Raw genomic sequence first — 13,885 nt, forward strand, 5'->3', positions numbered from 1 at the left:
TGAATCTTCCTTGTAACAACATTTCTGGGCAGGAAGAGAAGGAATGCTGGAGAAGGAACAATTCTGGAGGAATTATTGCAGGTTGAGGCTGTGTTTAACTACAGTTGGGCAAACACCCACGAGGAGTGAGGCAGCAAGGGCTTACAAAGAGCTCTTCCAGGCTGGTATAAAGCTGCATTGTCCAGGAAACTTCCCCCTGGAAATAAATATTAAAGGGAAAGACAGGGTAAGCTGAACTAGGCTGTATCCAGGCTCCCTGATTCCATGTACTTGGACCATGTGGAAAATGAGATCTGCTGATGAACACCTCCCCCCAATACACATAATAAGTATCTCACTACTGTAGACTCCAACTGTGGATTCAAACTCAGCAGTGTGCTTCCAGTCCTTTTTATAAATCATTTACTTTGGGTTTAACACATTCAAGCAGTAATTGTGCCTGCCAAGCCCACAGAGTGCAGGAACCACCAGGTTATTTGGGAATGCTGCTTTAAAACTCTCTGTCATGCTAAAGCACTGCAAAACAGGTGACACATGAGCATGGAACATCCTCAGCAGATTGCCTTTTACTGTGCCAAGAGAGTTACAATTCCAGCCTAGGCCAGAAGAAACCATTCACCTCCCATTTGATCTATTTACCCTTAAAATCTCTCATCTGAGGACAGGATTGATTTTTTTTCTTTTTTCTTTTTTGGAAAGGTATTTCCAGAAATCGTTAAAAAGTAACCTCTCTAAAGATTAGAAAAGCTGGAGTCAAAACTTTGGAACAGGAACAGTGGGGGCCAAGCAGAAGCAGTTCTGTTTTCCAAGGAATAGCAACATTCACTACAAGTGGGATGGTGCCCACCAGGACAGCTGGCAGCTCTTCCAGGGAATGTCACCACCAACATTCCACGGCTTTAGGGACACAGCACCGTGCCACTCCTCTTTAATCAGTCAGCTTTCCACACAAGGTACTGAATATGAACTCCATTTACATTCAAAAATAGCATTTTTCTCTCTTCAGTACAGAGTGGGAATGGCCATGGATTAGTCAGGAGGATCCCTCCTAGCACAGGTGCAGCACAGCTTTGTTGATCTCGGGGTTTGTCCAGTCGTTGCGGATGTCGTCCAGGTGATTATCGAAATCCACCAGGGTCTCGTAGGATTTGCTGTCCAGGAGGGAGGCAGCGATTCGCTGGGCTTCAGTCCAATCTTCACAGAAGTCACTGGCATGGAAAAGAACCAGCTATCAATTGGAATCACCACAAAAAAACTCTGGGAAATTAAGTCATGCTGCAGCGTCCTCACACGGACAAGCTGCTTTTCCCCAAATCCCCTAAAATTCCCAGTTCACCTGTTGGATCCCAAAAACCTGGGATTTCTGAGCTTTCTGGCACTGACCCCCTGGAGAACACTGCCTTTGACCTGAGGCCTTGGAGAAAGCCTCCAAAAGTGAGTGATGGAGTTAAAATCATGGGTGTGTAGTTAAATAGAAGTGTGCAATTTCACATGGTGAAGGGTTTTAAAACTGAATTTTTTATAATATAGTAATAGGTATGGGACAAGATGGAGGATTTTGGGTGTTATCTCCATCTTCTTCCTTCTTCTTCATGATTTCAGGGAGGAGTTTTGGATGGATAGTTAGTGCTGCACTGCAGGTCACAGGAATTTGGTTTTTGGGTCAAAAGTATAAATAATATAGGTGTTAATTCTCTATTGGACTGTTCAGCTTTAAGAGACCTTGTAGCAGCTGGATCTGTCTCCATTTTGCTCACTTTTAGCAGTAGATAGAAATGTTGCTGAACTCTCTGTACTTTAGATAAGATTTAATAAACAACCAAGCCCAAATACAAGAATTATTAATTAAAATTGGTTTCCTTTGTGTTTTTTCATCCTGGCTCTGAGTGAGAACAGAAGAAACTTCAGACAAAGCCCTGATGAAGGGGAGCAAACACTCCATTCCCTCCACTCACACGTGTGGGTCCTTGCACCTCCACTTGTTCTCGTGCAGCTCGTACACGTGGATGGCAGGCTCCACACACTCCATGGTGAACTTGGTGTTGTCAACCTGGCGTGGGACACAGAAACACCACCTCAGTCTCCTGCTCAGCATCCCAACAGATGAAATAAACCCAAAATCAGTTTGTAAAAACAGGGCATTTTACACCCATCCACTGTTTTACCCTCAAACTGCCAAATTTAAGCTGCCAGTGTGCTTTGTCACAGCAGTGAGGAGGCAAAGCCCTGTTTGTGACATTAAATATAAGAATTTAAGTTGCATGAGGAGGGCTGGAGGCAGAAATTGCTGCCTGAACATGCAGAGAAGGCCTCCAGCTCCTCTGAGGGGCAGAGACCTCACCACAATCTCTCTGTGGATTTACTCTGCCTTTCACTGCTTGCTGCACCTCCTTCCCAGAACATTTTGGAAAGGAAGAGAAACTGAATTCCTCATGAAAGGAGCCAGAGAAGAGAATTTCCCTGGTCCAGCAGCAGGCTCAGAGCACACAGGGGTTGAGGGGAGGAAGTTCTTTACCATGATGAGAGCAGTGTCTGTGAAACCCTCGGCAATCCGGGACGCCACTTTCTCTGCAACCTGGTTGGGGCTGGAGCAGAAGGGAAAAGGAACTGAGTGATGGCAGCCACAGTTTCAGCTGAAAGCAGCAGGAAATGAGCTCAGAGAGATGTGAGAGTGACTCTGGGTGCTTGCAAACAGGAACAAGATAAAGGAGCTGATGGCACAGCTGATAGAAGGCTCTGCAGCACTCAGAACTGGAGCTCAGCTGGGTTTGGGAATGGCTTTGATAGGACAGGGAATCAACATTTTGTGGCCTCCTATCTTCTTCCCCCAGACCAAAGACTCTGCTCTGGCAGGTATTTGAAAAAGAAACTGAGTTTTCTCCCAGTCTGCACTGAAAACTCATCCAGAATCAGATAACCTTTGAAAACCTTTCCCACCTTTCAGAGGTGACAATCTCTATGCAGTGCCACTTAATGTGGTGCCAATGACAATCTCTGTGTTGTGCCACTTTTCTTCAGAAATCAAACCAAAGCTCTAAAAAACCATCAAGCCTCTGATATTCCTTCAACCCTCAAAGAGAACAAACTGTAACTTCTCCTTAAAAATGTAGATTTATAAGGAAAGGACAAATAATGCTTTTATCCCTGTTAGATACTTTAGAAGTCACAGTGCCCCTTAAAAAACATAATTGAGTCTGAATATAAATTAACAAATAACTGGAATGAGATCACCATGGAGTGGTTTGGGTTGGAGAGACCTTAAAGATCCTCTCATCCCATCCCTTTCCACTATCCCAGGTTGCTCCAAGCCCCATCCAACCTTGGACACCTGCAGGAATGGGGTATAACACTTTAAATAAATTGTTCTTACTCTAATTAGTCCCAATCCCGGATTTGTCCAATAGATAGAGGTGAAAACATGGAATCCACAGATCTAAAATTAAACTGTGGCTCCACAGGAAGGTCCCTCATTGTTTAGTGAGTAATCTGAGTCAGCCAGCAGGGAAAAAAAAAAAAGACTAATCCTGAGGAAAAGAAGTGATAAATAAGAGATATCACTGCCTGACTGACATAATCTTCCACTTCTTTACCACATACAAAACTGCTTTGACAAAACTGAGCGATGATTAAGAAATTTCAAAAGAATCAGGTCACTCCTGACTTTCCATAAGATCCTGGGAGTCGCCAGACTTTCCAAGATCCATACTGCACGAGCAAACACTCTGCAGATTTTGGCTTTTTCCCTGACAACTGCAACTGAAGAAGCTGGCACTGGTTCAAAGAGTGGCCTTTTATAGCAGCCACGGGGGAGAGGAGGGATTCTGCAAAGCCTGGACTTTCTGCACCTGACCAAAGGCCCAGGGAGACAATGTGCAAGCAGCTGCCAGTTGTCAGAGTGAATCACACACTCAGATTTCTGGGGATGATTGCTGCTGGCAGAGTCCAAGATACAAGCTACAAGAGCAAACAGAAGGAAATATTGGCCCAACACACCTGGCATCTTTCACGCGTTCGTTCGCCTGGTAATATCCAGCTATCACGTAGCTGTTCTCCTTGCACCACGAATCAATCTGCAAAAGCAATGGCAACAATTAATCCTAAAGGGAAAAAAAACCTCCAGGATTAAAGAAAATAAAAAAAAAAACTAACCCAAGATGAAGGAAATCTCATGGGTGAACTGTAAATAAACCAGTGTTGCTCAATCTCTGCCACAATGTTCTTGAAATAAAGCTGAAATAAAGCTGAAGTAAATCTCGAAATAGTTCTGTCTGGTTCTGGTGTGCTCACAGTTGGGTTGATTTAGCTGGGATGGAGAAACCCAACAGAGCATTTGGAGAATGATGGGAAGTATTAACCAAATGGAGCAAAAGAGCAAGGAGTTGTCTCAGTCAAAGCCTGGCCTAAATCCGAGTGACAGGACAATTAAACTCGGCCTAGAGAGGGTTTGGGTCTCACCCACCAATGGCTGGGACAATCTTCTGTCACTGCTCACCTGCCAAGGGACTTCAGAGAATGGATGTGTGGCTGCCCTGTCCTTGCAGAAAGGTTTTATTTCTAATGTCACATTTCTAGGGGAAAGTGAAATCATCTGGGGCCTTCATCAGAAACTAAAATCTGGAGGTGAAAGGGAAATGTGAGGCAGAAGTTTGCCCCATTTAGCAGCTTTTCAACTGAGATAAAATTGTTTTCCTTTGAGAGTTTGTCCTGATTTAACATCTCTATGTAAATGCCTAAACAGATGTATTTTTGTCACATAATTTATACAATTTTTGATTTACACAAGTACAAAACTCAGGTTGTTTAGTTGGTTGTTGCTTTTTAATTGAATGAGTTTAAACACTGCTGTTCTTGCTGCTTTAAACTGGAGCTGAATTCCTCCTGCTGAGTCTGACTTTGAAAATATCTATCTATATATATGATATCTATATATATATATAATGTTTTTTATTAGAATTGAGGGTATCAAGTCAGCAAAACACAAAGACAGAAGGGGAGGAAGCAGCTCGAATTTTCCTTTGCAGTCCCTAGAGAGCACAGCCTCAAAAAACCCTCCCCAGCTCTATTAAAAAGGACTCCAAAAATACATCTGGTGCTGACCTGTCGCATGCTGGGAGTCAAATCAATCTCATTTTCAGCAATAATTATTGTATTAGACTGCAGAATCAACCAAACAACACAGCCATGTGAATAATCCAAGGGATGACATGGATTTAAGTGATTAAAAAAAAAAAAAAAAAAGCTGTGCAGCCCTGCAAGAGTTGCTGTTTCAATTCCAAACCCATTTTGAGGGCTTAGGACTCTGGTTTTAATTGTTGTGGTTTGAAAGCTTGGCATTAGAGACAGCAGCACAGACAGCAAAATAATAATTATTATTATTATTATTATTATTATTATTATTATTATTATTATTATTATTATTATTATTATTATTATTATTATTATTACCACCACTACAAATAATAACAATAATAATATAAAAGCACCTCCATCCATCTAAAAATTAAACACCATTCTCCTAAATCCATTTTTCTTCCATACTAAAAACTGTCTTGAAAAGAAAGAAGAGAATTATTTTAAGCTCTCACTTTTCTAATTGGTAATTAAAAATTGCTTCTGCATAAAACAAAGGGGAAAAAAAAAATCTAATTTTGGAATGAAAGCTGTTTCCAGCTGTAATTTCCAGCACTATCCTCACAGGTATTATACAGCAATTAGCTCCTATTAGAAATGTTTTTAATATTAGAAATATTTTAATATTAGAAATATTTTTAGTCATGACCAGCCCTGCCAAGGAAAAATCTAAAGTGGCTTTGCTTTGCTGCAGCCACCAGGGCTGGAAAACCATGGAAGGAGGAGGAGGAGGAGGAGGAAGAGGAAGAAAATGAGAAGGAGGAGGAGGAAAAGGAGGAAGAAAAGGAGGAGGAAAAGGAAGAGGAGGAGGAGGAGGAGGAGAAGGAGAAGGAGAAGGAGAAGGAGAAGGAGAAGGAGAAGGAGAAGGAGAAGGAGAAGGAGAAGGAGAAGGAGAAGGAGAAGGAGAAGGAGAAGGAGAAGGAGAAGGAGAAGGAGGAAAATGAGAAGGAGAAGGAAGAAAAGGACGAAGGAAAGGAGGAGGAAAAGGAGGAAAAGGAGGAAGAAAAGGAGCAAGAAAAGGAGGAGGAAAAGGAGGAAGAAAAGGAGGAGGAAGAAAAGGAAGAGGAAAAGGAGGAGGAGCTGAGAGCTGTTCCAGGAAGGAAACACTCCTTGGTTTCTCCTTTTTGGAGCCGTGCTTGTAAAACCACATCAATTAGCTGAGAAATTCAGAGGTTGGAGTGCAACTTAATTCACTTTTTCTTAACGACTCTGGCTTGGAAAAGGATTTCAAAGTGCAAATTAAACACGGGAGCTTCAGCTCCGCCCTCCGGAGCTACGAATCTCGGGAAATCGGAGACTGCTGGAATATCCCGAGCTGGGAAGGGACCCTCGAGGATCATCAATGCAACTCCCCCCCTGCACAGACACCCCAAAATCCCTCCCCGTGCTGGGAGCTCTGGGAACCTCGGGAATGTGAACATTCCCTGGGGAATTCAGTGCCCGACCTCCCTCTGGAGGTTTGTTTGGTGATTTTTGATCCCTTGTATCCCTGAAAGTTTGGAAGTGCCTCCTCGATTTCCAGATGCCACCAATCAGCAATACTTGAACTTGGAAAGAAGCAGATCCCATTAAATCCTTTAGAAATGAAACTGCTCTGCTGCAAAAGTTGAGTTTAATTCCTTGATCTCCCTGATTCATTCTGGATCCACACACCAGGTTGTACAGGAGATGTGGAATCAGCTCCTTCCAACCTTTTCCATGAGAAAATCCAATTTTCACCGCTGCTCTGACAGGATTTATTGACTCCTTTGCCTTTGTTTAAACCCACAACAGCAGCAAAAGGCCCCAGGCTCTTGTAAAATTCTGTGTTTTCAGCAGCTGTGACCCACACTGAGCTGCACCAAACCCTAATTATTGTGGAAAACACCAAGAGTTTCCAATCTTTACCTTTTTGTACCAAAAACTCTGCCATTGCTCTGGCTCCAGAATAATTTTCTTCCTGCAGATGTTGCAAGAAACAGGATTTATTTCCTAATATCTGATCCTGCTGCAAGATCTACACTCAAAAGCTGCACTGAAAGCCTAAAGTTTAATAAAATTCACTGCCACAAACACTGTGGAAAGACATTTTAATCCAGATTTAAAGAAAACACACAGTGTCCTGCTACTCCTACACTGCTGTAAATATATTTTAAGTGATGAATTTTGTGTGTTTTATGGTAAAATTAAAATAATCATGGAGGGGATCTTAAGGCTCATCCCACTCCACTTTCCTGGAGCCCCTTTGGGCACTGGAAAAGGCTCTGAGCTCTCCCTGGATCCTTCTCTTCCCCAGCTCTCCCAGACTTGTGATAATTGATAAATGATTCGTGTTAATTCTAGATGTTTTGGAGTTTGTATAAACCAGAATACTTAAAATAAGAAAAGAGCTAGATAAAGGGAAATAGATGATGAAACCCACTCTGTTTAAATCCCCTTGTTATGAATATTGTGTATACCAGTTTGTAAAAGAGAAAAAAAAAAAGTTTTTTTTGCAGAATCAGATTTCCTGCCTTTGTGTGATCAATCACAACCTATCTGCTAAAGTTCAGAATTCCCACTTCTTCTGTTTTTATCTCCCAGGACCAGATGGCTCCATGACCAACTGTCCCAAGAGCTGTCCCATGGAAGTTTGGAAGTCTCTTTGACCACCACTGCTTACCTTGCAGAATTATGACAACAAAACAATAACAATTATTGATTACTATGGAAAATCATCCTATAAAAAAGGAGCTGCAAACCAAATTCGGTGTAGCACGGAGTGGGCAGTGACCCCTCACGTTTTCCCCAGCTCTATATGAAATAAAGCAATCTAAATTTTGCTGAGTATCGAGACGTTGTTTTTCATTTCTAACAGACTTTTCCCAACCTTTGCAGCATCTCCACACCCTTCTCTCCCCCCAGGCCGTGCCAACACCTCCCTCAAGCTCCGCCACCACCCCTCCCCGCGTCCCCCATCGCCCTCACCAGGGTCAGCGCCACCTCCAGCATGGGAGCGAGCGCCAGCGTGCCGTGGAACAGCGGGATGCAATCCACGAACAGCGCGGGCTGCGGCGGCCGCGGGGCGGGCGGCCGCTCGGCCACCAGCAGCCCATTGACGGCGCAGTGCGGGTACTTGGCGCCGTGCAGAACCATCTTGCAGTAAGCCTGCGTTGTCAGCTTCATGGTGCCGCTGTCCCGGCCCGGAGCCGCTGTCCCGGCCCGGTGCCGCCGCCGGTCCCGGCCCGGTGCGGCCCCGCCGCCGCCTCACGCCGCTCCCCGCCCGCCGCAAAGCGCGCCCGACTGTCGCGCAGCGCCGCCAAGCGATCCCGACTGCCGCGCAGCGCCGCCAAGCGCGCCCGCTTTTGCGACAGCGGGCTGGGGGGGTACGGGGCGTGTGGTAATTGAGAAATTATTCGTGTTAATCACAGAAGTTTTGGAGTTTGTATAAACCAGGATATTTAAAATAAGAAAATAATATGGACCTAAATAAGGGGAAATACATTATTAAACCCATTCTGTTTAAATCCCTGCGTGATAATTGATAAATGATTCGTGTTAATCACAGAAGTTTTGGAGTTTGTATAAACCAGAACACGTAAAATAAGATAACATGGAGCTAGATAAAGGGAAATAGATTATTTAACCCACTCTATTTAAATCTCCCTGTTATATTGTGTTCACCAGTTTGTAAAAGAGAAAAAATTAAAGGGTTTTCCATAGTCTGAAAGGTTTTTTTGCAGAATCAGATTTCCTGCCTTTGCGTAATCAATCACAAACTATCTGCTAAAGATCAGAATTCCCACTTCTTCTATTTTATATCTCCCAAGACCAGATGGTTCCATGACCAATTGTCCCAAGAGCTGTCCCACGGGAGTTTGGAAGTTTCTCTGACCACCACTGCTTACTTTGCAGAATTACTACAACAAAACAATAACAATTATTGATTCCTACAAGGAAAACCATGGTATAAAAAGGGAGCTGTGAACCAAGCTGGGGGGAGCATGGAGTGGGCAGTGGCCTCCATGGGTGCCCAGGGAGGTTTGTGTGCCCATCCCTGGAGGTGGCACTCAGAGCTCTGGGCTGGGGACAAGGTGGGGATGGGGCACAGGTTGGACTCGGTGACCTTGGAGCTCTTTTCCACCTCAAACATCCCGGGATTTTGGGAATCCGGGATAAACCTCCAGGGGCGGTCCGCCCGTATCCCGTCAGCCCCCGCGCGCGGCCGCTCCGGCCCGGCCTCTCGCTGCCCCGCGCTCCCGGCGTGCCCGGCGCTTCCGCCCGCGCCTCCTTCCGGTCCCGCCGCCGTAGAGGACGGTCGCCAGGTCGCGGGGCCGGGCCGGGCCGGGAGGAGCCCGGGAACGGGCTGGCAGCGGGCTGGGAGGGAGGATGGAGCCCCCCCGGCATCCCTATGCTCGCCCGGGCGGGCGGGGCGGCGCGGGCTCGGGGCTTGCGGGGAGGGCTGTGAGGGGGGAGCGCTGCGACCCCTCCCGCGGGTTCCAGCGTGTCCGTGCGGGGCTCTGTCCCCCGTGTCGCGACATGGCGGGCGGGACTGAGGTGACAGTCAGGGAGGGCAAGGTCAGGGGCGGACAACGGCTCCTTGCGGGAGCTTGGGCGGCTTTGGGAGCTCGGATCCCATGTGGGTGGGAATCCCTTCCCTGGATCTGCTCCCTGCTGAGGGATCACTGCAGTGCCTGTGGGATGTGCTTGGCCTCGGCTTGCTTGGGGCTGCTGGAGTCTGCCCAGGAATGGTTTATTTTGGAATTACGGGGTTCTAGAAGGGTGATTTAAATAAGGGAATGTCCTTTGCTTCGAGTGCAGGAGGCTCGGGTTAAAAACAGGGAGAGTAAGTCTCATCCAAGTCCGTTCAGTGGGAGAATATCCCACTAATATCCTTTTCAGCATGGAGTGATGTGCTGCCCGCTGGAGAAAGCAGCACATCTTTAGACTGTATATATAATTTTTTAATATAAACTCGTGGGAAGTGTTCTTATTTCACCTCGGGCACTGACTGTTGCAGCCTGCCCCTGCAGGATGTTGGCTTCCAGAGTGTTCAGCCTGGTCGGGAGGAGATCCATCTCCACCTCCCTGTGCCTCAGGGCACATGGGCACGGTGAGTCCTGGCTGCTGGGGGCAGGAGGGAATGAAACAGGGCCTGGAGGGGAGGAGCACAAAAAGCTGCTCTGGGTGGGGTGTGAGTGAGGGGAGAGTTGGGATGGAGGGAGCTTGGGGAGGTGGCAGGAATCACAATCATCACCAGGTGGGAGAAGAGCCCCAAGGTCACTGAGTCCAGCCTGTGCCCCATCCCCACCTTGTCCCCAGCCCAGAGCTCTGAGTGCCACCTCCAGGGATTCCTGGGACACCTCCAGGGATGGGCACTCCAAACCAATTCCTGAGCATCCTTTCCATGGGGAAATTCTTGCTGATTCCAGCCTGAGGCCATTCCCTCTGCTCCTGTCCCTGTTCCCTGGAGCAGAGCCCAACCTGGGCTGTCCCCTCCTGTCAGGGAGTTGTGCAGAGCCACAAATTCCCCCTGGCAGTGTCCAGGGCCAGGCTGGACATGGCTTGGAGTGCTGGGATAGGTGACAGATGTATGAGCTTTAACATCCTTCCCAGTCCACCCCAAACCATTCCATAATTCCATTTTTACACTGTTAAACCACGACTTACTCCAAACTCCTCACCCCCTTGATTCTTCCACTTTTCCCTGCTGAGTTTTGTGCTGCCAGCACTCAGAGCTGCCTGAGCAGTGTCCCTGTGTCCCCTCAGCTGGCGTGGTCAAGGCTGAGGATTACACCCTGCCAGCCTACGTGGACCGGCGGGATGTGCCCCTGCCCGAGGTGGCCTTTGTCAGGGAGCTGTCAGCGCAGCAGAAGGCCCTCAAGGAGAAGGAGAAGGCGTCCTGGAGCGCTCTGTCCGTGGATGAGAAAGTGGAATGTAGGTTTGGGGGGCTCTGAGGGAACTCCCAGGCTCCAGCAGCAGCACTGTTTCAGGGTTGGGTGGTGTGGAATGGGTTGGGTGGGAAGGGAGTTGGGAGATCAGCTCGTTTCACCATCCCAGGGTGCTCCAGGTCCTGTATCCCACCTGGTCTTGGGCACTGCTTCTCTGTGCACCCTGTACCTCCCCACCCTCACAGGGAACAATTCCTTCCCAACATCCCATCTAAGCCCACTCAGCTCCATTCCCCTTGTCCTGTCACTCCAGGCCCTTTTCAAATTCTTCTGACGGCTTTTTGTTCCAGGCCATGCTTGGAACAGCTCTTAGCCTCTGTTTTTCCCAGTTTCTCTGTGAGCAGAGCTGATCCATGAAGGAATTTTCTTAATTATGATGGAGCTCCTTGTGTGCTCCATGGTTTTTATTCCCAAGATCTTTGGTGTTGTTACATGGCCCTGTTGTGGCTTCTGTTCCATATCTGAAGTCACCTTCAGCCATTCCTTCCTCTCCCACAAACCAATAATAATAATTAGATTTATTTCTTGATTCCTATCTGCTTTCAACAAGCCAGGAAAAAAAATCTCTTCAAACAACAAAGTGCCATTGTTAGAGCAGCTGGGTGAAGTGAGCCCCAAACACAAACGTGGATTTGAATGTTAATAACCAGTGACCTTGGCATGAACCAAATTCCAGCTCATGAAAGCTCCCCATGGGTGTTTTGACTTGCAAATAAATCTGCCTCATCTTTTCTAACTCCTCTCATGGTGTGAAGGGAGAACCTGGTCTAGGGAAAGTTTAAAGCTCAGAAGTTCTGAACACTCCAGATTCTCTGTTGCTTTGGATTTAAAATTCTTATGGATTTCAGTTGCAGCTGAGAAGCATTTTGAGCTCAAAGCATTCTTGTTGGAATTATTTGTGCTAGGGAGCTTTGGGGTCAATACCACACTGGGAATTGGAGGGGAGGAAGGAGAACTCCCAATTTTCCTTCTTTCAGGTCTATACTGTAACTTGTGCCCAACTTTAGGATAATCTGTAAAATGGAGACTAAAATTGATGTGAGGATGAAACAACTGGTTTGTTTTGGTGTGTGCCAAACCTAATTTAACATCCATCCCCTTTTGGGCAGCCCCAGGCTTTGTTCACCTCCCTCTGCAGAGTTCCTGGTCACCTGCAAATCTCAGAAAAAGTTAATAGAGAGGATTTGATACTTTTTTCCCCCCAGTGTATCGGATGAAATTCAACGAGACCTACGCAGAGATGAACAAAGGGACAAACGAGTGGAAAACCATTCTGGGGGGAGTTTTGTTCTTCCTTGGTTTCACTGGGCTCATCCTTATCTGGCAGAAGCACTTCAGTAAGTAACTCTTCCATGGAGAGTGGGATCAGGAGATGGCTGATGGGAGTTCTGTGGGGTGGAATGGTTTATGGAACAGCCAGAACAGGGACTTCAGCAGGAGCTGTCTGTTAGTCCCTGAAACTCCATCCTGGAGCTGTCACCTGTGGGGATGTAGCAGAGATATTCAGGAAGCTGACTCACAGAAATGGAGTGGGGCTTTGGGAGGACAGGAAATGGAAGGGAATGAGTGGTGAGATTCCTGATCCCAGAGCTTCCCCTCCTTTGCTGCCTTTGGAGTGAACATTTGGGTTTCTGCCACGTTTGGCTGCTTTCCCAGCTAAGGATTTGACCTCCAGGGAGCCTCTAGCTGCCAGGAGGCAGAGCAGCAGTTAAAGGAGCTGCTCCCTGCCTTGAGGCTCCCAAAAATAGGAAAGCAGGAAGCTGTTATCACGGTGATGAAGGAAACCACTGGAAAATCCATGTGGGAGTGTAGTCAGGGCTGGATGCTGCAGAAACTGAAGGCAGGGAGTGGAGATTTGAACAGATCGCAGAATCACAGGCTGGTTTGGGTTGGAGGGGATCTTGAAGATTATCCCATTTCACCTCCATCCATGGGCAGGGACACTTCCCACTGTCCCAGACTTCTCCAAGCCCTGTCCAACCTAACCTTGGACACTCCCAGGAATAGGGTAACCCCAGCTTCTCTGGGCAACCTGCTCCAGTGTGATGACTTCAGGGGGAAAAAACCCTTTTATTAGTGAAACTTAGCCCAAAATTCCCACCTTGCTCATGTGGCATGAGGACAGAATTGCATCATTCCCTTTCCTTCCCTTCCTGCAGTGTATGGCCCCATCCCACACACCTTCTCTGATGAGTGGCTGGCAGCTCAGACCAAGAGGATGTTGGACATGAGGGTTAACCCTGTGGAGGGCATCTCAGCCCAGTGGGATTATGACAATAACGAATGGAAGAAATAAAGCAACTCAGTGGAAACCTGCTCTGCTTGAATATGAAATGATTCCATCACCTGTGTGTGACCTCGTTGCTTGTTGTACTGGAACACCCTCTCCACCTCCAGAAATGCTAATAAATGTCTGGTTAACTTGAGAGGTGCCTGTTGCTGGTCTCTGCATGGGTTTGTTGGGGTGGGACATTGGGTTCCTGAACACTATTTTCTTCCTGGCTTAATATTTTCAGGGCTAAGAAAGCTGCTGCCAAATTTCTCCCTTCAGCTGAGCTGGTGTCTCCTGGCCTCAGCAGCCTTTTGTTTCAGGCCATGCCTGGAACAGCTCTTAACCCCTGTTTTTCCAGTGAGCAGAACTGATCCATGAAGAAATTTTCTTAATTATGATGGAGCTTCTTGTGCACCCACATGTAGACTCATGGTTTTTATTCCTAAGATCTTTGGTCCCTCTGAAGACTAAACCAAGCTTGGATTTAAGTTTGCTGTTTCCTGATGGGAGAGGAAACCATCAGGAAATTTGATGTTGTGGTTTAGGAACTGTGGTGGGGTCTCAGCCACTTGCT

At 46.8% G+C, this 13,885-nt stretch overlaps 3 protein-coding genes across 4 annotated transcripts in view; 2 read left to right on the forward strand and 1 right to left on the reverse strand.

Annotated features, from left to right (window-relative positions):
* The window catches only part of IRF8 (interferon regulatory factor 8), a 68,154-nt gene that overhangs the window by 26,967 nt on the left and 27,302 nt on the right, over positions 1–13,885 (forward strand). The window lies entirely within an intron of this gene.
* Positions 547–8,384, reverse strand: EMC8 (ER membrane protein complex subunit 8). The gene is made up of 5 exons (XM_056500964.1): positions 8,077–8,384; positions 3,994–4,070; positions 2,516–2,585; positions 1,956–2,050; positions 547–1,208 (listed from the first exon to the last, which is right to left on the reverse strand). The coding sequence occupies exons 1-5, from the start codon at positions 8,272–8,274 to the stop codon at positions 1,049–1,051; spliced, it is 600 nt and encodes a 199-aa protein (XP_056356939.1). The 5' UTR covers positions 8,275–8,384; the 3' UTR covers positions 547–1,048.
* On the forward strand, positions 9,321–13,465 carry LOC130257966 (cytochrome c oxidase subunit 4 isoform 1, mitochondrial). 2 transcript variants are annotated; one of them, XM_056500966.1, is made up of 5 exons: positions 9,321–9,413; positions 10,122–10,201; positions 10,858–11,025; positions 12,245–12,376; positions 13,199–13,465. In XM_056500966.1, exons 2-5 carry the CDS (start codon positions 10,123–10,125, stop codon positions 13,333–13,335), a joined length of 516 nt encoding a protein of 171 aa, XP_056356941.1. In that variant the 5' UTR covers positions 9,321–9,413; position 10,122; the 3' UTR covers positions 13,336–13,465. The 2 variants fall into 2 exon arrangements, with proteins under 2 accessions (XP_056356941.1, XP_056356942.1); XM_056500967.1 differs by having other exon boundaries at positions 9,340–9,413; positions 10,109–10,201.

Source organism: Oenanthe melanoleuca, chromosome 11 (genome assembly GCF_029582105.1).
Source record: "Oenanthe melanoleuca isolate GR-GAL-2019-014 chromosome 11, OMel1.0, whole genome shotgun sequence".
Classification (NCBI taxonomy): Eukaryota; Metazoa; Chordata; class Aves; order Passeriformes; family Muscicapidae; genus Oenanthe; species Oenanthe melanoleuca.